General features: G+C 28.3%; 1 protein-coding gene across 2 annotated transcripts in view; it reads left to right on the top strand.

The window, feature by feature from the left end:
• The window catches only part of LOC107441642 (CLN3 lysosomal/endosomal transmembrane protein, battenin), a 70,236-nt gene extending 47,907 nt beyond the window's left edge, over nucleotides 1-22,329 (top strand). For both annotated transcript variants that reach the window (XM_016054981.3, XM_016054982.3), the window contains 5 exons: nucleotides 1,045-1,113; nucleotides 1,188-1,249; nucleotides 7,554-7,647; nucleotides 14,594-14,734; nucleotides 22,117-22,329. In XM_016054981.3, the coding sequence (XP_015910467.1) occupies nucleotides 1,045-1,113; nucleotides 1,188-1,249; nucleotides 7,554-7,647; nucleotides 14,594-14,734; nucleotides 22,117-22,245 (495 nt within the window). In that variant the 3' untranslated portion in view covers nucleotides 22,246-22,329. The remainder of the gene's footprint in view (nucleotides 1-1,044; nucleotides 1,114-1,187; nucleotides 1,250-7,553; nucleotides 7,648-14,593; nucleotides 14,735-22,116) is intronic.
• The last annotated feature ends 1,989 nt before the right edge of the window (nucleotides 22,330-24,318 follow it).

Raw genomic sequence — 24,318 nt, 5'->3', positions numbered from 1 at the left:
ACCCTTATTAGTATATTTTGATTTTTTTAATGTTTTAACACTATTAACTTAATAAATATTATTATAAACTAGAACATATGAAATACATATTTATAGTAAAATTGTTTTTGTTTTCTTTAATATGTATAAGGCATGTTTTAAATATTGTCAATATTTTTAGAAAATAAATTACCATGTTTTAAAAGATGTAAGCATTAAAATATGCGATTTCACTGTATTCTCCTTTTGAGAATAGAAATATAAATGAATTCTCTGGGTCTGTAACAGCGGCAAAAATTGAACCCCATCTAGTTCGTGAAACCAGTGCAACAGCGATCATGGTTTGTTGCGGAAGAGGATAGAAAGGCATATGCTTTAGGTTTCGGCAGCACCCAATTTGTTGTCATTATAGTCAGTATAAAGGCCTCTTTACACAGGCTAAAGAATCATTGTTTTCCCAAATTACTATGTATGCAAAATTCTGTAAAAATTTTGCTTATTTGAATTTTTCATCCAAAAAATAAAATAGAAATAATCAAACTTTTCAAAGGAGATGTTATATAAAAAAGTAACTCTTCTAAGAAATTTGAATAAAAATATTTTTGGAAAATAATGAATGATAATTTTTAAGAGTGAATGTTTGAAATGCTTAAGAATTGTTTTGAATAGAGAGTAATGATTATTTGTTTTGTCTAAAAACATTAATATACTTTTATAAAAAGGTTTATGAATTGAATTTCCTCTTAAGAAAAGTAATAATCTATATTAGTTTTATTTAATTTTATTATTTTGAAAAACTGTTTTTATATGTAATTCAAAAAATAATGCTAAATATAAAATTATAGGTGCAAAATAAACTAAAAATATCATTAATCATCATAATGGCTGACATTTATTGCATTTGTGTTTTAAGATATTAATAACTATCTCTTTTGCCTTCATTAAAAATTAAATTATTTTAAATTAGAATTGCTTAATAAGAGTCAGTTTTAACAACGTTTGTAATTTTAAGTTTATGCTATCATGCATGCATATTTTTGGTTAACATTTATTTTCTATTTGCAGCCTCTTTTAAAATACATGTTACCTTTAGGTCTGGTATATTTTGCTGAATATTTTATCAATCAAGGCTTGGTGAGAGTGTTTCTTTACTTCAAAATGGTCAAGTATGTTAATATTTAAGTAACTGTTTAATTCTTTTTTCCAAGATGGAGCTCTTGTACTTCAAAAATGCCAGTAATTGGTTATGTCATAAAGTTCAATATAGATGGTAAGCATATTTATTAAATAATTTTATTTGATACCAGCTATATAAAATGTTATACTTTTCGTATAAAAAATATTGTTAACATTGTTTTTCAAACTTTTGTGAGTACATACCTGCCCAATTGTACAGTTGTATGGCCGTATTTTGTAATTGTTTGCTTTTTACATTTCAATATGATGTGGTGGATAATATTTATCAGCAGCGCCCATTCTTAATCATGAAATTAGATCGCTCGATGCACTGAAATTTTTTCAAATGCTTTTTGTACTTGGCTTGTGCAAACAGGGCAAACTTGTGAAACCTGTTTTGGGGGATATAACGTTCTCATGCATTCAACCTATATCATGGTCAATGAGTGTTCGGCCTGTCTTTTTTCATTTGCTGTTGATAGATCACACATAGTCCATGACGTCATTCCTTATATGTAGTGCAAGAGTACTTAAGTTGAAGATGGTTATGCAGTATTCTTACTCCCTGTTACCATGTTTGTCAGAGTGTACTGTGCCTGTTTATTTCAAGTTTAATTTGTTTTTGAATAAATCTTTTTTCCATGGACACTTTGTTTCTGTTTTAATAAAAGTTAATATTTGTTTACACTGACATTCTTGCACTATTTTGGATGTCAAGGTTATGGGCCATGTATTGATTTATATTTTTATGATTTTCTTTCGAGAAATTTAATTATGCCTAAAATTTAAATTGAGAATTTTTTGGAAGCCTATTCTAAATTGTTTTTGTGCATTAAGAAGTTAAAGGAAAAACAACACTCTGCATTTTGCACCATTTGCATTTAAAAATTGTGATATTGATAACATACCTGCAAAATCTCCTGTTTTTTAACGAGAATTCCTTTAAGGCTATCTCCTGTTCACCCGTATATTCTCAAATTTCTCTGTATTTGTTGAAGAAATTGAAAAAAAAAATGTCCACAAATGGTAAAAATACTTCTCTTATTCTTTAGAGATGGTGCTATTGCCAGTGTTGAGTGTTAATAGTTTAAGACAAGGCGTGAAGGCTCAGGTGATAGAGAGTTGGCCTTCCAATGAAGTGAACCGGGTTTGAATCCCAGGGATGACTGGTCAATATAAATTCCGCATCCAGCTTGCACCGACCACAGTGCTGATGTAAAATATCCTCAGTGGTAGATGGATCACGGATTAGACTCCCCTTGTTGTCAAGCTATCCGTGAGAGGTTTTCATGGTTTTCTACCCCATGAAACTCAAATGCGGTTTAGGTTCATCAAAAAAGTTCTCCGTGAAGGCTAATTTCTCCCAATAGTTGATCCGCCCCTCTGCAGAGGATCAAAATTGTGATGGCATGTCTTCGGATCATCCTTAGGGATGTTTCCCAGACCGTCGCCAATAGCCCATTGTGCAGCTCTAGTGCGACATAAATTAACAACAACCCAATACTTGATCCAGGAGTTCCCTTGTTTTTTGGATTGGGTTCAAAATTACAAGGCTGCAGAGTTGAACATAACCCAAAATTGGGTTGGCCGTTCAACGACAGTTATAAAATAAAATAGTTTAAGTAAATTATAAATAATGGTTTAAAAAAATCTTAAGATTAAAATTTATATACATATTTTTTACTTCGCTAAATGTAAGTGCTTATATTATTTCCAATTTTGATTATGCATGATGTATCAAAACTTTACTCGTAGCCTGAAAATGTCGCTAGTAAAATCTCCATTATTTTATTTCTCCAATGTTGGCAGGCATGTAATAATCACATAAGCCCTGTGACAGAATCACGGCGACAATGTTATAGAACCTTACGAGTTCTTGCAGGAAGATTTTTCCTTTGGGAAGTAAAAAATTTTGGTTTTCTTTTCTGCTGAAAATCAACTGAAATATTTTTTTTCTGCAGAATTATAATCAAAAGGTGCCTTTCTTACACATTGGAGGGAAAAAATGCTTGTGATATTTCTATTCTCATCTGAGAATAATGAAAAATGAAGAATAATGAATTCAAAAATTTTGTTTTTCTTTTCTCCTGAAATTTTTGAAATAAATTCTTTTCATCCAGAATTATATTCAAATGATGTCTTTCTCGCGCATATAGAAGGGAAAAGAAATGCTTGCAATTTTTTCATTTGTTAATATTGAAAAATAATGAAGTAAAAAATGGAGTTGATGGTTTTGAATCCTGGCGCAGACAACAGTGAAGTAGAAGAAAGTGACGAGGAAGATAAAAACCAAGGTGCCCATCCCTTTATTCCGAGCGAATGTATCAAGTTGAAAAAAGAATTGATTTAGGGGATGAAGCAAAAACTGTTTGTACGTGAATCTCACATTATGTCAGTCAATTTATAAGATTGAACAGTTGTTAATGCAACCAAAACCAAATTTCCGTCAACAGAATGGATGAGTTTTTTTTTTTTTAAAATGCTGATTTTTTTTTTCATTTTGCCTTTTTGTGTTTATTTTCAATTAAGCTTGTATATACTTTTCATTTCATTAATTTTTCTCTTTTTTATCTTATTAAACTTATGTGTATTACTTCATTGTCTTTTCTTCTTTTTTTGACTATTTCTAAAAAAATTTTTTTTTGGTTGGGTTTCGTAAACAATAAAAAAAATGGCGTTTTGTAGCGATTCAGAAAGCCAGAAAAATCAGTCATCCGGAACAGCGATAGTCCTGTTCGTTCTGGAATATTGGTTCTCTACTGTATCCTGCAAAAAGATGTTCGTGCCAGATGTTCGTTGCAGAAAGCCTAAAGAAATTCTGTCATATGGCATATAAATTCTACGAAACATGAAGATTTAATGAAGTGTGATAATGTAAACTCAAATATTAGTAACAAATTTTTTTGTAGATGTCAGGAAGTCATCTAAGCTAAAGTTTAATTTGTTACTTTTATCCTTGAGAACAATCAGCCCCTGCATGTAGCTGCAAAAAGATATGCTGGTCCACTTTGCAGAAGAATGTTTCTGAAAAGTATTGTTGTAAAAAACTATGGTTCAGGGTGAACTAAAACGTAAGCTATTAATTCGCTGGCACAAAAAATGTCAATTGTGGAAATATTGAAGAAAGGAATATTCACTGTGTCAACCTATGGCTCCTTTGACTCTCAACTTTATCCCGTTGTAGTATATTTCAATTCCAACATTAGCCAAGTTAATGTTTCTCTGTAGGCAGTCTGTAACGTTTCTCTCTGTCCAACTTTGGAAGCTAGCTCCACAGAGAAGAATGCTGGGAGTTTAGTGCTGGATGAGTTGAAATTAAAGGATATTTCACCTTATAACTGCTTAGGTGTGACAATGCACCTGTAACGACTGGTTTGAAGAATGGCGTTGCAGTTATATTCAAGGGGAAAAAACTGAGATTTTTGGTGTTGGCTGCCCTTGTCACTTAATGCATATAGCAGATGAGAAAGGGTATAATGCACTTCCTGTCAACCAAATTTAATAAATAGGCATTTATTATTATCTGCAAAGGAGTGTGACTAGAAAATTAGAGCTCAAAGATTTACAGCTGCTGTTTGATGATGCCCATAACATTTTAAAACATACAAGTACATTCTGACTATCACTAAGCATATTTAAAAACGTTTTTAGAGCAGTGATACCTACTCTCTAGCTTCTATAAAAATCGAATAAATAAAAGTACTTGTGTACTTGATTATCAGATAACATAGAAAATAACATTTAATGAAAATAGTTGTGACAGTTCAATAGTTACTCTTCTGGAAACTAAATAAGTAAAAAGAAAGATCTTTCAAAGAGAGAAGATAACCCCATCAAAAACTTAAAGATACGTTATTCTTCAAAATCTTCTAGGAGGCCTGCAGCTTTGACGACACAATTCTGATGTTTCTGTCATCAGATTTCAATAAAGCATACTGTTTTTTTTTTTTTTTGTTATCCCAATTTTTGGAAAATACAATTTGACATTACAGTCAAATGAACCAATAATTCATATTCTGAATTCTTCATTGTTAGACAAGTTTCAACAGTTTTTTTCAAAATGTGTAAAGCCAGGTGTTTGAAATTTCATCAACTTCGTAATAGTTATTCATAACGCATTGCTTTAAATTCAGTGTGAAAACTTTATCTAACACAACCCCTTATAATGCTTCGTCCAGTATTATCTTAGCAAAAAATTACATGGTGAAGCATTTTCGAATATTGGCAGGTGTGTAGAGAATTTAAAGTGTGCTACAGTCAAACCCCGCTATAGTGAACCTGGGATATAGTGAACACTCGGATGTAGTGAACTTTTTTAGCGGTCCCGTCCGTATTCCTATTTAAATAATGTTATTTTTAGCGCTTATGGTGAACAGCTTAGAACTTGGAAACTCGGTTATAGTGGACTCAAATTTCAATTCTTTAAATATCTTTTTCAGTCCTCCATCTTTAAACTTGTAGGTGTTGGGACGGAAAATGAATGATGCCTATAAAATATGTCATATTACTCTCCTTTATGCTTATCACTTTTAACTATACTGTAATAAATGTCAAACAGATCATTTATCTTATACTCCCCCCTCCCTGGCAAGCCTCGCTTTATCTCTTTTCCCCAAGCTTGCTCTACAACTAATTAACTTGGCCACCTGCTGAATTTTTGGAATTTTCTTATCTGTTCAAACCATATTCTTTACAAATCACCCCTTGACAATCAAGAAGGGGAACAATTTAACTCATTCTACAGCTGCTCTCTTCATATTCTTACATTATCTATTTGAGACAAGATTTTTATTTCAAAAACAGTGAAAATGGCAAATTCTCTAAAGAGAAAAGCGTTTTCGATAGAGGACAAAGTTAAAATTGTAAAGCGTATTGATGATGGAACCAATCAATCGACACTGTGTAATGAATTTTCCTTGTCAAAATCTACAGTTTCAAACATTTGGAAAAGTCGAAGTGCAATTCTTGCGGCATACGACAAAAACATGGTTTCATTGAAAAAACTGCGTGGAGCTGAAAGAGAAAACGTAGAAGATGCTTTGTTAAGATGGTTCGAAATCTTGTTCAAAATGTAAAAATCTTGCATTCTTTGCACATTGTAGATAAGAAAATTGATGAACTCAATTTAAAATCAAATTGTGTTCAATCAAAAATCACAAATTTTTTTCATAAAAAGTGAAATTAAAACTAATATTTAGCGACGTAATTACTTTTTCCATCAATTTTTGCTTTATTATCTGTTCATTAGTTAATAATTTTTTAAATAACTTATGCAAAATTGCAAAGCCAATTTTCAATCATTCAACTGTCTTTTGCAAAAAATATTCTTCAAAAAATTTGGATATAGTGAACCATCGGTTATAGTGGACACATTACTGAGTCAGCAGACGGTTCACTATAGCGGGGTTCGACTGTATATGTAAATCTGAAAATAAGTAAGTGTTTTGGTGCAATCAAATTTGCCTTTGAGTAAAACTTTTTACTATAAAATTAAGAAACATACAGTTTAAAAATTCATCATAACCATTCAGTTAAACATTAAAGTATCATGAAAATACAAGAGTTGTCACGGTACTTTTCATTTCGTACATTCAAGTCTGACACAAAGAAAGCTCGATGCAATTTTTATGTGAATGTAGGTTAAGTAAAATGTTTTATATTAATATATATATATTTGAACCTTGTTTCTATCAAAATTAGCTTTTTAATGAAAATTTTTAAAAGTTAAGCAAAATCAGAATGTTTCTCTTGAATCCCACTTCTATAGAAAAAAAACTTCTTAAAAATTATTTCATTTACAATGTGCAGAGAATAAACCAGTGAACATTTGAGAATAAAACAGTGTTCAAACAGAAAGTACAGTAGGCAGCACGTAATTTTAAAAGAAAATAAAAAGCCTGTTTGAAATTAAGGAAGTTTAATGCATAGACAAGTAATGTTACTTTTAAAATGCTCTATATCAAAATAAGTTTTTAAGGTACTCAGTTTAACTTACAGAGTCAGTTTAAATTAAGAATAATTTTGTAATTTTATTATGAAGTGACTGATTAGGTTGTGGAGAGTAATAAATTTTTTCTGGACTAATTTTTTCCTATACATTGTTGGAAATTGGAAAAATAGTTTAAATTACTTGTATCTTCAATTGATAACACCAAATTATGTAATCTTCTTTAATGGGGTCGATAATGGCTTGGCTTATTTTAATTCTTATTTTTCTTTTGGAAATTTAGCACAAAAAAATTGTTGCTGTTTTATCTCAAAACTGTTTGTAACTCAAAAGTAGCTAAAATATAAAAATACAGCTTTTTTTTAGATTAATTTACAGAAAATTAAATATAATATTATCTTATTCAAAATGTAATTTATAAGATTGAGCATACACGAAATTTTTTGCGCAGGTATCAAGTAGATTATCAAGTTGGAGTCCTCATCTCTCGTTCATCTGTAAACATTTTAAAAGTGAACAAACTTTGGATTCTTCCTATTTTGCAGGTCTATATTTATATTATTATTATACCATTTTATTATTTTATTGAACCCATTTGTGCCTAGTGTCCTTTTAAAAGGATGGTTCTATGTTCAAGAAAATAAAAACGTGATAGCTCAAATGCTTAAGTATTACAACTAATTTTGAATATTTTAAAAAAAGTCTACCTTAATATATTAGTAGTAATGTAAGTATTTATATTGGTATTTGAAATTGAAACTCAGTGCTTTTTGAAAACTCAAGTTATAGGTAACAAAGAGAAGTATCCATTTGATGCAAAGATATGTGTACTTCTACTTTTTGCAGATATGTAGACCATTTTTTATGGCTGGGCATTAATGGGTCAAAATTAAATACCAGCTATAAATTTGCATTTTTTATCTGTAATTTTAAGTACTGTAAAATTATAAGTTTTTTTTATTTTTATGATGCAAGGAACTGTTGTATATATTTATTATGCAAGGTATTATATCACACCACCAAATTAATTAAAATTAATTCTTGATAATGTGTTTGATAAATATCAACATAAAATATACTGTTTCAGTTGGTCTTTATAAAATGCATATTTTTAATGATATAAAGCGAGAAAGAAATAAACTATTTTCAATCATATATCTAATTTAAATTACTGTTTTGATTTAGGTATGAATCCTTCAATTAAGGAAATGTTTTTAATGTGCTAGAAAACTATTAATTTATCAAAAAGCTATTAACACAAAGCTCCTATGTTCATGTTATTTCTGAACATGTTCTTTTCTGTGATAGGCATTTTATTTAAGATACTTTTATCCTATTATTAAATCTTGACATATTCCTTAACAACCTCATAATTAATAGACTTAAATTTAATCTTTTGATCTTATGCCTTTAGATAGGTGATCTGATAATCTTTGCTCTAATTTATCAAAATTTAAGTTTTATTTTTATAAATTTTATTTTTAATATCTAGTTGGAGAACTGTATTTAAATTTGTAATTTATAGTTATGTAGGGAAAGACGGGTATGTAAAATTTGTTGAATTTTTACTATGTCTAATATGCAAAAAATATTTAAAAATATGCCGATGATAAATATAGCTAATTAGTTTGCAATTCCTATTGCATTTTTTAAAGTAGTTTTGTTTTAAAACACACATGTTAGTATTTCTAAAATAAACTACAAAAGGATCATGTGTTCGTAAATTTACCTGTAATGGTAAATAAACAAATCACATTAAGTAAAATTCCGTTTTTACTTAAAATAAGCAAAGGTTTTATGATTAATATGTGTTATCAGGAGTCAGTTATCTCAATCTTTTTTTACTATTCTTTCTCTTACTGTATTATCACAGAACCTCACTTCCGTTATTTATTACTAATACCTACATATAGATAAGATATATAAGGTTAAAGATACATGGATTAAAGTCGAATCTCCATTTATTCCTTAATTCATTAGTGAAAGTAAGGAAAATTTGACATCAGGAACTATTTGACAGATATCGCTCACATTTTGTACTTTCCTTTATAAAATTCTATATTTTGAAATGGTGTGGAAAATTTAACATCTTACAATTCAAAATTTTTTCGACTATTATTAAATAAAATAATAAATATTTATTGAAAGCTTTTTTTTGTATGGAATTATCTTTGGAGAAATAAATTTTATAATTGTGTGCAAACAGTTTTTTAATTCGCTTAAAAAATTCTTAAGATATGGCAAAATATGCAAAAAGTAAAATTAACATCGTAGGGTCTAAAATTAAAATCGCTGTCCTGATTAAACTATTGAGGCCATATTTTTCAGATTCCCATTTTGGCTGCTAGAAAATCGAATTCGTTTAAAAAAAAGGTATATTCTTTCAGAGAAAACACGTATTTGTGTCTGATTTCGTAACTTAAAGTATCGTCTGCACTAATTAATTAGCATATTTGTAGTCAATCCTGAAACAATTAAGATTGAGTACAACAATATGTGAAGACCCAATCATTAGATCAAAAGTTATTCAGGGTGGTCGATTATTATTTCTTTAGTTAGTTAATTAGTAATTTTTTAACTTTTCATTCCTATATTTTTCTATCTATTAACATTTACTTTAAGTAAATGTTTGGAAATTATTTTAATGGGAATTATGTTTCATTTTTCTTTTCAACACAAAGCTGTGGTTGAAAACTAAAACAAAACCTAATGCAATTTTCGTAATATTAAAAAAAATATTAACAAATATATGTAGGTTTCAATACCATAGTGTAACAACTGCGAACATTACGTCATTCACCATCTTGTAATATTAAAGGAAGTTGCATCATCCTCTTGACATTGAGAGGCGCCAGCCAGACCAGAAGGGGAAGTCCCGAAGGGAAACTCCCGAATTTATAATTAACTCTTACTTTATACCATAGAACAATCTAATTCTTAGTCACATGCATTCCGGAGACCACTGCGAGAAGGCAGCTCTCACGAGACATGTCAATAATGCTAACTGCTATATCCTTCTACGTATCTTTTTATTTCTATTAAATTGTTATGTTTGTTAAATTATCGTCATCATTTACTCCTATGCTGCACTATCTCCCACATATATTTTTAATAAAAGAGCAGCATGAATAACATTAGTCTAGGCTTGTAATTAGTGATATTATCCTTTTACTCACAGTGCCCAAAACGCAAACAAGTTTTTATAGATTTAATTCTCTTTTAACTATTACTTGGAAGAATACGAGAAAATCAGATCCATCATAATGTACTGTATTTATTATTTAATTGTTTAATTCCTTGATGTGAAATTCCCTTAAAATTTGAAAGAATGACTTTTACTATGCGCAGTAATGTGACACTTATTAATATTTTTATGCATTTAGTGCTGTCCGGTATTTCAAGTCGGTGGTAGGTTTTTAAAAGTTATGTGATAATTAAATAAAATAGTGTAGGACGCATTCTATTGAAGCTTGCCGAAAATTAGCATGTTACATTTAAAATGTATCTGTACTGTAAAAAATATTTTGTATGATGTAATTTAAAAATATATAACCTAGATTCGAATAAAAATTAAAACGTCCAAACAAGCTGAAAGTTGTTTTATGCTGTAAAACAAAAATAACTTAAAACGAAACTGAAATCTATTGACAGTTGTAAAAAATAAACAGTGTCTTTAAAAATTATTACAAAATATTAACATAAAATACTTGCAATTAAACTATATAGTGCTTAAATTAAACTAAATTATTAATAATCACAATTATAAACTGTATTAATACTTATCAATTTCAATATAAAAATTGTTAAGTAATGATCAAAATAATTCATTAAATGGTTTTTAAGATATCACTTATGCAGAAAAATGATAAATATAGAACAGGGTGCATAGTGTTTTTAAAAAGTACTTAAAGATGCTTATTTCCATTTTTAAAAAGTGCTTAATTTTCCATTTTCTAAAATGAGATATTGTTTCTTTACCATGTTTATTTTCGCCACTAATTATGCAAAAAGACATTGTTCTATTCTACTTTTTCGCAATTAGTTCAACCTCAATCTATTTCCGCATACTGTAGCTGGTTTGTAGCATATGAAAACTTCATTCGGGTTTCTACATGTTTGATGAAATACTTGAGGGTCTGCATGTGCTTATATTGATCTGGATTCAGTAGGAAGGATTTTTGCCCTTTATGTGCAACTCTGCTGCATTTTGCAAGAGATTCTCAATTTCAGGCTTCATTTTTGCACCCTTTGAAATCAACCTGAAAAATCTCACGAATTTTCGCTAATACAGGGACCAACTAAGCATTATCTTATTTTTTCCCCTATTAGCGATATAGTGACGCGCCATCGTCTTCGTCACTGGCAAGCTAATGGCCTTCTTGCGAGATACTATTTATCGATCAGTATCATAATCTTTGATCTTGACTGGGGGATCATTCACTAATTATGCATTTTCATGTGGGTCCTCAGATCAGTCAAGAATCCCAAAACTTCATTACCTCAAAATTTCCATCTCAGTTTTATTCATTAAATCTAAGAATTAATTGAGAATTTTAAACGTAGCATTTTTTCTGAGCGACCGTCCATCAATTGCATAAAATTTTTGTAAATTTTTATATACTTAATTGCTTTTTTTTTGCTTATTACTTTTTATTAATTATTGTATTATTACTTTAACAAATTTCAGTACTCTTAATTTTTTTTATGAGATAACTCAATAATATTTAGAGGCAAGATTTTTAAAAAGTATGAAGTGAAGGGCTTTTAATATTTTAAATGAGACTAAAATCTTATGTTTAGTTATGTAAAAACAGGATGCATAGCGTTTTAAAAAGTACTTAAATGTGCTTATTTTCGTTTTTTAAAAGAACAGTAGGGAATCGATTATCCGGAACGATCGGGACGATCGCTATTCCGGATAACTGATTTTTCCGGTTTTTTTGAATCGCCACAAAAAGCCGTTTTTTTTGTTGTTAAACACAACTGAAAAAAAAAATTTTTGAACTAATCTTAAAAAGAAGAAAAAAAGATGAAGTAATACACTAATGATTATTTCCAAAATGATGGTAAGGTAAACATCTTTCAAAAAAGAAAGAAAAATCCTAAAATCTTATGAGGAAAGAAAAATTATTTCTTTGAAAATGGCGGGAAAATTTATTGAATTTCGTTCCGGTTTTCTGAATTCCGGATAACGGGTTCTGTACTGTACTTTAATTTTTCCTTTCCTTGCCCTTTTGTGTTCAAATTTGCTGTATTTTGCAAGGGATCATTCCCTAATTATGTATTTTCATGTTGGATCCCAGAGCAGTAAAGAATCACAAAGCGTAATCTCCTCAAAATTTCCATCTCCCTTTTATTCATTTAATTTAATAAAGATAAGAGACAATTTAGATTTTTAATTGTAAGAATATTTACTAGAGGAACTATCTACCAATTGCATAAAATTTTTGTAAACATTTATTGTGCTTTACTTTTTTTACTAATTACTTTTTATTGTATTATTACTTTTAAAATTTTTACTTCTCTTTAAGTTGTTTTATAAGAAAACTCAATACTATTTAGAGGCAAAATTTTTAAAAAGTATGAAATGAGTATGAATTCACTATTTTAAATGCAGCAAAAAATCTTATGTTTTTCATATTTGTAATTTTCAAAAAAACTGTGATTTATCTATTAAAGATTTTATTTAGAAACAATTAAAATTAAAAAATTCAACTATCTTAGATTAATTAAATATTATAGGCATAGGGACCATGTAATAATTTAGTGCAAAAAAGTTTAGCTTCAATACTCATTATATTTACATTAAAAAGTATTTAATTTTTTTTAATCCTTTTATTAAAAAAATACTGAACCAACCAAATAACAAATTTTGATAAAAATTCATTTTAGACCATTCACTAATATACATTTGTAATATGAATTTATTAAAGTTTTCTTAGTTTGCTTAATTCTTTTCATTACTTCATAAATTCCATATGATCAACTATATTAATCTTGTAAATGTTTTGTCGAATATGCTTTTATAAATAACTTTTATTTTAATCTATAAAATACCTTGAATATTTTTTAATAACAGTTAAATTAATTATAATTTTGTGGGTGGTTGATGTAATCAAGAAAAGTGTTCTTTGTCAGAAAGTGCTTAAAAATATGTTTAAGTGCTTAAAGGGTGCTTATTTTTTGTTGAAAAATTTAGCTACGCACCTTGAAAAAAATTCAGATCTGTCATTCCAAAAAACTTTAGTTCATCTCCAAATAATTTTATTTGCAAGCAATTGAAATAAAAAATCAATTATCTCAGATTCATTAAATATTACGAATGTAAGGACCATTTATAATTGACTTTTGACAAGAATGTTTAGCTTCAATACTCATTGCATTTACATTTCAAAATTATTTAAATTATTTTAATCATTTCATTAAAGAAATACTGAATCAAGTAACAAAAAAAATTATTAACATTTTTAGGGGCCATTCACTAATTTACATTTGTAATATGAATTTATTAGAATTTTCTTAGTTTGCCTAATTCTTTACATATCTTTATGAATTTGGTATGATCAATAATATTAATCTTGATAATGTTTTGCTGAATATACTTTTATTTAAAAAAAATTTTATTTAAATCTAAAAAATAAAATTTATTGCCTTTCTAAATAATAATTAAATTAATTATTTTAATTAAATATGCATAATTAAATAAAGTAATTATTAAATAAATAATAGAAAAATAGAATGAGCCACTTAATATTAAATGTCTTTAAAATTGTGTGACTAATAAACTAATAATGGTGACTAATAAAATGAGGAAAAGAGTTCTTTGTCAGAAACTAGTTATTTTATCACAATCATGTAAGTCTTTAGAAATTATTTTGCATTTTACTAATGTATTTATGAAGAACTTTCAACAATAGGAAGAAGAAAAAAAATTTTTTAGTAGGATATACAACTTAAAATTTTATTAGTAGGATATACAACTTGTAAAAAAAAAATTATACGTTGTATATCCTAATTACAGGGTTGGAATTTTGAGATAAAAAACTAGTTTCTGACTTGACACGTCAAAACCGTCAATGAAATTCATATTTAAATTAAGAAATTATAACCTACCCCTAATACAGACAGTAGCAGTTTTAGTTAGTTATGGTTACAGCACCAGAAAATTATAAATACTCAAGTAGCTACATTTTCTGCCTCTCTTTTATAAAACTAATTTTCATTCTAACTAGTACTCATTAACCCTGCATTTTTTCAATTTGTACATTTCAGTTTCAATGCTATTATTTTTACTAAAGACGACTCTAATTAGTATTTAATCTGTTTAAAAGTTCATACAAAAAATTGTTTTCTTTATAAAATAACATTTCTCCATTGTTTAAAAATGTTTGTCATATATTTATAATTTTGTCATTGACATTTACCTATTTATTCATTACATTCAAATTCATTAATCAGTTTAACCTTATTTTTTAATTACTCTTTTTTCAGTTCATAAATGTCATTTTCTTGCTGTTTAATGTTTACTATGCATTCTTGCCAAATATCTGGATTGTTTTTGCTATAATATTTTACGAAGGTCTTCTTGGAGGATGTTCATATGTCAATACATTTTACAAGATTACTGTTGAGGTATGTTCCTTATTGTGTTGTTTTAAATTTTTATACTTTGAAATTTATACCTTTTTACTCAGTAACTTTGCCTATTTGAATAAAATTATTATTAAAATCTTTATTTTATTATCATCTTATATATATTTTATTATTATAAAAATGTGCTATTTTTTTAAACCAATAAGAATGAATTTTTTTTTCATGAGCTCTTATGTAATTTTTAATTCTATACTATTATCCTTAAGCAGTATGTAGTTATTCTTTTTGGCCAAACAATTTGTAAAATATTTTATAATTTGAATTCTTTACATAGAAGTTATACAGGGTTAGCACAAAAAATGAGCAGATTTATTTATGTATTTAAAACTTTTACGTATATTATAATGAGTTATACACAAAATTAAAGAAGAGTATTAAGTGTTTTTTATTTACAAAAGTTGGGTGTGTGACTTTTTTGTTACAAGACAAACATATTATCTGTAATCAATTTTTTTCCCCACACATTTTGTAGTTTCACAGTATCAATGGTTTTAAATGCTGCGCACATACATTCTTCAATCTTTTGGAGAACGTTTTTGACATCAATTGTTCATTTACAGTATTTTAGGTGTGCAGATGACTACGTTTACTCAATACAAATATCTAAGAACCTTACTCTATATTATTTCTTTTTATAAAAGTTTCATCAAAAACACTGTTTATGAACCACAGATGCCAAAAGCACAGCAAAGACATGAAAAATGTATTTGTGAATTATTAGAGACCATTGGTAATGTGAAACTATAACTGACTTAGCTATTTTACCAATTTTTAAATTTAAAGTGCAAGTTTGGTTAGGTTGCAAATTTCCTTTTGTTTGTTTTACATTTAATAAGTTTTTTCTTTGTTTTTGGACATTTAATTTTTTAAAAATTTGGAATAATATTTAGTTTTTCAAAAATTTTAGTTGAGATTATATTTAGAGTATTATATTAGAGATTATATTTCTGTGTTGACATTTAAAAACAATGTTTTTTGTCATTTTTAATGTTTTTGAATTAATTTTGAATGAATCTGGTTACAAATAATAGCAAACTTCATTTTTAGTCACGTTGTTTATCTTTATGCTGGGATTGATTGTCATCAATAAAGAAACTTGGCTTGTTTATACATTTTTGGCTCCAATGATAAGAATTGTTAATCCCTAGTTTATCACAATATTTACATGTCTTAAAGGTAGCTCCTGAGAAGCCTGTGTAAAATGACTTGTTTGTTATTTATTTACTTTAAGTCTGTCGCTTTCTTTATGAAACTATGCTTGTTGGTTAAAGTTTGGCTTGGTTGAGAAAAATCTTAATTTTGTAGTGGATAGTTAATGATACAGAATTGAAGGTAGGTTTAAAAAAGTTTAAAATATTCATCTTTAAATGTGAACAAATTAATCTTATTTGAAAAATAAAATAAGTTTACATGTTATTTTTAATGAGATATCTGATTTTACAGCAAATTTAAAAAGTAAATCTGCAACATGTAAGCACTTAAAATCTAGAAAAGCTCATTGATAAACGATGAAACTTAAGTGAGAATAAATTAACCATGCATAATATTTTGAATCAAAATTCACATCATTTATATAACGGCATTAATATTGTTTAAAAATGAAATTTTATTACTTTTTTTGTGTTTAATTTTACGATGATTTGCACAGACAATCCTGCAAAATTTTCATAATTTTTTAAAGTTTTCCCTCGAATTTCTGTCCTTTTTTTCTGCAACAAACTTGCAACTCTATCTATACTCACTAAATTTTGATTCTGGCACTTTTTGCTTACTTTTATTTAGAGATAACATGATGGGGGACATCATGAATAATTTTATGAACAATTGGATGCCAATCAATAGGGGTTTTTGGTTCTTTTGGAACCAAAATGTCTTCATTTGTGGGGGTAATCTCATAACCCTCAATTATATATTCATAACTTAAGTTTATTTTTTGACCTAACTCCGCCAATTTGGTAAAATATGAGTTTAGGTCATGGCTGTTTAGATATTATGCAGGACCCCCGGGTGCATAAATGTTTTGGACCACTATAACATGTCATTCTGTTTCAAATTGAACTGAAACTTCTGCTTAAAATCAAACGAAAAATGGAACTAAAATTCTCATTCATAAAATAAAGCATTTTTAAGGTATAGAATAATTTTAACAAATTTAAATACCCTTTAATTACCCTAAAAACTCAATGCACATAAAATAAAACATTTTTAAACTATGCATAATTTTTTAAAAAAATGAGCGGTTGCAATCCTGTAGCCAGTCCAGATAATCAGTCCAATCCTTAAATAATAATAAAAATTCAAAAGATATGAATTATTTTGTCAAACTAAACAGTTATTAATACGTTGAATGCCATGGGGGTCACCAGTGACCGGCACTGAATTTGCTCATAGCGCCATGGGGGTCATCAGTCATAACCAGTTTAAAAGTTGCTGTCCCATTGTGCTGTGTAATTCTTAACTTTTTCAATTATTACTTAGTTTAACTAATTTTATATACGAAACAGAGTTGGTATTGGTGGAGCATTTTTAGACATTATGACTTAACATAAAACCTGCTCACATTAATTTATTTTATATCAATATTTTTTCAGGAAACAATGATTTCTAAATATTTTAAACTTCATATTTTTGTTTTAAGTAATGCAAATTTACTTCAGCAATTTAATTCAAAATTGTGTGATTAAAATTAAAAAAATATTTATATAAAAATGTAAAAAAAATTATTCTTGAAGATTTTTTGAAAAATCGTTTGGGTTTGAACCAGCCAGCTTAACTCTGCATTAAAAATTAAAATAATACTTAGAGTCATGAAATAATTTTTTCACTAAATACTTATCTTAACAAGTTGAATGCCAAGGGGGTCACCGGTGATCAGCACTGGGTTTGCTCGTAGCGCCACGGGGGTCACCGGTGACCGACGAAGCCAAGATTATTAGAAACACATAATTCAAGTAAATTTTTATTGCTTTTAATTTTTTATATTATTATCATGACTAATATGGTGTGAAGAAATTAATGCAATACATACATAGAAAATCATTTTGGCCAGACGGGCAAGCTATATAAAATAAGCGTGGTATTCAACGTGTTAATACTATACTTACATAAAATAATCATTGTATGACACTTACATTATAACAACAACACTACATAAAAAAAAATTTCTTTTTTTTTTTTTTTTTATTTAATCAATATTAAGTGTTTGGTATTAAGCATTCTGGTTTATAAGGCTTTTATTATGGTAAAAATAATTTAGTATTAACAAAGCATTTATGCCTTATTGACATTTAAAACAGAAACAAGAAAATATCTTTTATTTGAATTGACTGAATAACGTGTATTTATGAGTTCATGATTTGAAAATAAAATAAATTTGAAAATGATGACTGCCAAGCACATTTTCTTTGGACAGATGTATCACATATTAGAACTTAGTTTCCAATTTAGATTTTCCAGATTTCTTTGGTTGTCTTGAGCATAAAGTAATTAAAAGAAATTGTTTACATGTAAGTTATTTATTTACTTCTCATTTAATAGAAGTCCAAAAAAGTCCACAAAAAGAAGTTGTACTTATATATTATTAATTTTATTTTATCACCATCATTAAACAGCCGACCCAATTTTGAGTTTACGACACCAAAGTTCAACTCCGTATCCTTGGTATTTTGAACCTAATCCAGAAGATAAGGGAACTCCTGGATCAAGTATTGGGAGAAATTTGTCTTCATGTAGGACTTTTTGATTGAACTTACCCGCTTTTGCGTTACATAGAGAAGAAAAACCCACTGGTTGTCTGAACGCAAGGGGACCTAAAACCATGATCTGTATACCTCTTAGGATATTTTATGTCGGCACTGTGGGCGGTGCAAGCTGGATTTGGAATTAGCATTGATCAGCCACCCCTGGGATTCAAACCCAAGTCACCTCATTTTGAGGCAAGGGCTCTATCCCCTGATCCACCACAGCTCATACATTATTAATTGTAGCCTACAGTACCGGTCAAAAGTTTAGACTCACTTGTATTTATTACAAATCTTTCAAAAATAGTTATATGTTTCTGACTTAAACATATAATTTATCAAACATAAACATCAACAAACTTTGCAAAACGCTGTTTCTATTTAAAACTGTTCATTAGTTTTTCATTTTGTATCTATTCTGTAGTTGATTACGAGATGAAAAAAGTGCATAGAAATGTCAATTCTAAAAAAAGTGTAATTTATTTTTAAAAATTCATTGATTTTTAGTTTATAAACAATTTACTTTTCATCTTCTTCTGTAAGGTTCATTATAAGTTAAGTTAATGTACGTATCACATTTAAAATATTGATATAGTAGTCTTAATTTGCCAAAATAACCAGTACATATTAAAAACAGAAATTAACACTTTTTATACAATTTAGTACAGAAATATGGGTCAAAAACCAAAAGTAAGTGTCGAAACATGTGCAGTTATTATTGCACTACATGGAGAAGGCTATTCAAGTAGACAAATTGCCTCTAAAACTTGTGTTTCTCAGACCACTGTTGTCAGAACTTTACGAAGGAAGAAAAAAACTGGCCAAAATAAGAGCCCCCAACGATCAGGGAGACCTAGAATAACATCCAAACATGAGGATAATTTTATCTGCATTCAAAGTAAGCGACAGTTGACTCTATCAGCACCAGAAATCTGTGAGAAATTTAATACTACTAGACAGAAAACTGTGTTAGTAACTACTGTACAATGTCGACTTCATGACTATTGTTTAAAAGGTTATGTAGCTGCTGGAAATCCTCTTTTGAATTAACAAAACCTAGTTAAACGACCGTAATGGGCTAAAAAACATGTTAAATTGTCTTTAGAACTTTAACATATGTTTTAACTGTACTATAAAGCCAATGTATGCTATATCTTCAAGACTACGAAGGATGTTTCTTAAGTTGATAAAATACCAATTTCAAATTGTGTATCTAAAAGGGAGTGAGATATTTTTAGCTGACACTTTCTCTCGACCATATATAAAAGATAAGATAAATGATGAACCAGATATGCTTAATGTTGTACATACTGTCAAACAACTCCCAATAAGTGAGAGAAGAGTTGAAAATTTATAAATGGTATAAAGTCTGATCAAGTGTTGAAATTGGCTTATGATTATTGTGAAAAGTGTTCATGTCCTTGAATTGCATGGATAAAATATTATACTATAGCATTTTTCCTTAATGCAAATTTAGACACTTATTTTTTCATCACAAGTTATAAAAGTGAAATGGGCTGTGTTAAACTGTACAAATTTTATAACAGTAATAAATGGTATATTTATATTTACTTTGTTTCATACCTAGACCATTACTGATCAGTTTCATTTCTAGATTATTAAACTATTTTGTATAATAAATCATTGGTATCTTATATATGCATGTAAATCACCAGTACATAAAATCATCTTGATTCCTTGATGCTCAGTCTGAAAACTATTGATATAGATGTAATCTTTACAATAATCTGTTTAATGAGAGTGTATAGCAAAAGTAAATAAAGCAACATGACACTTATAAATACCTTTCGCTGATTGGTCCCAAGGTTATGCAAAACTGTATTAATCTAAACAGTATTAATCTAATTATCGTCAATCTTTTTTCAATGATTGCTATAATTTTTTTCTCGGTGTGATAACGACTTGTTAAGTGCGGAAAAGGAGGAATATTAATTCTTTTTCAATGTGTATATTTTATGTTTTGATGGGAAAGAAATGTATTAGACAAAAAAATTCTTTGCTCTCTTTAAATTTTAGAAATGTTACGTTTGTGTATAAAAATGAGTCATTTATTTATTTATTCTCTGTGTAAAAAAAATAAAATTAAAAATTAACCACTAAAAAATAAAAAATAAATTTTGAGTTATTTCTTCTTCCAGCAATCTTGTGTCTGATATGGGAAGCTCATAACTTGTTTTAAGAAATCACCCTCATAATTTGTTTTACAAATATAATACTCCCACAACCTCATAATTTGTTTTAAGAAATTAATATTGCTGAATTGCATTTCTGCAGATGAAGATGTGTGAAACTAAAATTTTTCTTAAATTTCACTAGCAAATTCTATGGTTTACTTTCCTCTAAAGGTGTTTATGAAGCACTTAAAACTGTTGATTTTTTGTAATGCAAAATAAAATTTCGAATCATGTTTTGGATACAGTTAGAATATGTGAAAAGCAGGTGCGAATAAGAAGCCAAAATAAAAAAAACTATTACCATTAGTAATCCTCTCTAATTTGTGCAATAAATAAGTTTACTCCTATTAGTTATTTACTTTTCCGTAATTTTTTACTTGCTTCTACAGAATTTTAAAAAAATTAGAGCACCGAAAATAAGTATACTTTTTGAATTTCATCTGAACTGTAATATCTTTTTATTCCTTTTTAACTTTAATTTTATTTTTTAAAATAATTGGTTGAATTTATTATGAAAAGTATAGAAGTTATTAACTTAATATAAAAGGCAAAATAAACACATTTATTGAAATGAAAAATATATTAATTTACATATTCATAATAGAAATTTAGGATTAGAATACGCAAATAGATAACAGATATGGATAATAGAAAATGCCTGTGTATTGTATGATTTTCATTTAAAAAAATTCTGAACTGACAATGTGAACTTCTTTTAACGTGAACAAATTTTCTGTCACCCTTCGAGTTGGCGTTAACAAGGTTTTACTGTGTGGGTATATACACACACGCTCATAAGTTACTATAAAAGTCCCTATTTCAAGAGAGCTTTAATATTTCCTCGGTGGAAATTGGTACCAAATCATACCATAACATCTCAATCCGTCGCAGAAGTGATATATGTCCCTTAGCTGACAGGCAGGAAAAATTCCCAATTTTAAATGTCACAATATCATAATTGCTGCTACTTTTCTTCCCCATGGCATAGCATGTCTACTCAGATCTTTATCCAAAATTCTTTTATAAATTATGGCATAGTTTTTCTGAGGATCTCTTTCTTGGAATTATAATAAACTTCAGCGAAGTCCAACTTGAGAATTCAAATGAGCTTACCAACTGGCTAACTTGCTCGGTTGTTAACAAAAAATTTCACTGTGTGGTAGTAAAATAATATTTCAAGTGAGAAGATTTTGCCATTTTAAATATTATTAGGATAAAATGAATTGAGCTAGTATTAGATCTAATTGTATTTTTTTCCTTCCAAATTTTATGTAACTTTTTTCATGTTATATAAATAAATTTTAAGAGTTTTGCTTGAAATACAGTTTTAATTAGTCATTTCAAGAGTATCAATTTAAAGTAATGCATTTGAAAGCTATGAACATTTTAATTGAAAATAATATATTGTTTTATTAATTAATAAAAGGTTGCTGAAAAGGATCGTGAATTTTCTATGGGAGTGGCATCTGTTGGAGATTCTGTTGGAATAGCATTGGCTGGAATTGTATCTCTGCCAGTTCATGAAGTTTTATGTAAATTACCTGCATATATGTAATGTTTTTTTATTCAAATTGTGTATTTTTTATAACCTGATTACACAAAATTTATAATAAAATCTGTAGCTACTTTTTTTCATCTATGAAGCGAAATAGTTTCCAAAATCTTTCGAAAATGTCTTTAAATAAACTCTGTAAAGTTGCAACCAAATCTATCCATGTGGTTGCAAAAATAAACGAAATAATTTCTAACCGATAGAAGGTTCAATTAATATTTACTACTTATAGTGACTTCAGTTTTCTCGGTGAGGATGTCATCTCTGTTAACCATTCAAATGATTTATTCAGTAATGGCTGAATAAATAAATTTAATTAATTAATAGATATATAATAGAGAAATAAGTAAAAGCTGAAGAATACAAAGTAAGAAACTATGGTATCTTTTTTGTAATAGTTGTTTACGCATTCTAGAACATTTCATTTAACGGAGGTAAACGTTGCTGAGGGTTTTAATTAAGTTCAGAAACAACACTCTACACCTTGAGATTTTAGTTCAATAAACTAGAATACAATACTTTACATCTGAGAGTAACATTAAGATTTATGAAGTCTTAAGTGTTTTGGGCATAAGAAGTAATAAGTTCAGATTCAGCTACAGTCAAAGATGACGATTGTTCCAGTGGCGTAAGCTGAATTTTTTCAAGGGGTGGTTCATGATTTTCTGAAATTACTAGAAGAAATTCGAGTATGTAATAAAGCACTATTATTTCCCTTATTTAGACAGCTAGACAATTTTGACTTTTTATTTCAACAACATTGTTTAAATTTTGATTTGATTTTTTAAGTTTAAGAACATACTTTTTTTTATAATAAGAGGTAAAATATTTTATTTTTATTAAAAAGTAGGAATTGATCAAGCCAGAAAAAACTACTCATAATGTTGCAGCTACCTAAATAATTACCGTATAAATGTGAATATTCTATAGAAAACCAATGAATTTGACCAAAAATAAGAAAAAATAACTTACCAACAAATAGGGAATTAAACCAATATACAAACACGCTAAAAATTTATTGATTTATACAGTAATATCCAAATGACGGAGTTTTTTTGCAAGTTCGTTTAAAATGTCTTCTACAGCTGGGGTAAATTTTCTATGAATGTTTAACAGCACCAATCCATTCATTCTATTATTACCCGTTGAATTGCGTAAATAAGTCTTTAAACGGCGTTAAGTCGAAAAGGATCTTTCGTTTGTGTTTGTTGAAACAGATACAACGACCAATATTTCTAGGAGTTTGAAAATGTTTGGTGTTATATCTTTGTTGCACATTCCAAGAGCATCCGCCGCAGTTTTTGGAGCACTACATTCGTCTTCACTAATCATTTTTAATCTTTTCTACCAGAGTTTTAGTTCAGAATTAAGACTATCATTACAGGTATCCAAATCTCGAGAGTAAAATTCCACTTGTGCTTCAAAAGTCTTTATGTTTGAAGGTTGGCAAATGAAAGGATCGACAGGAAGAAGACGCTAAAATACTTTCAAAATATCACGATGCGATACAAATCTTAAGTCTAATTGTGTTATAAAATTTTCTATAAATGGAATGAATACACTAACTCAGAAGTATGTTTCTGGTGTCGATGAGGGAAAATTAGCGCGATTTTTCTGTTTTCCCGTTGTTCTAGCGATTTGTATGGAAGATCAAATTGTATGTTGCAAGTGTAAGAGAAACAACCTCGTATACCTTAAAAATCATCTTATCAGTCTGGATGATTTGAAGTGAATTTAAAACAACCTCAAAATAAGCTTAGGTATAAATAAAATGACTTCATATACCTCAATAAATACCTTTTTATCGTTAGTTGAAATAAGGTAAAAATTTTTATACCTCAAAAATACCTCTTTTGTTACAAGTGTAAGAAAATAAACCTGGTATACCTTAAAAATCTCCTTATCAGTCTGGTTGATTTGAAGTGAATTTTAAACAACCTCAAAACAAGCTGAAGTATATATAAATCAACCTCGTACACCTTAATTACAACCTTTACGAGGTATAATTTTTATTTCTGTTTTCTCTGCAACCTTAAATATACCTCAAATATACCTCAAAACAACCTTAATACCTCA

Source organism: Parasteatoda tepidariorum, chromosome X1 (assembly GCF_043381705.1).
Source record: "Parasteatoda tepidariorum isolate YZ-2023 chromosome X1, CAS_Ptep_4.0, whole genome shotgun sequence".
Classification (NCBI taxonomy): domain Eukaryota; kingdom Metazoa; phylum Arthropoda; class Arachnida; order Araneae; family Theridiidae; genus Parasteatoda; species Parasteatoda tepidariorum.
Note: the sequence above shows the minus strand (reverse complement) of the source record. Positions and strands in the feature narration are given on the sequence as shown.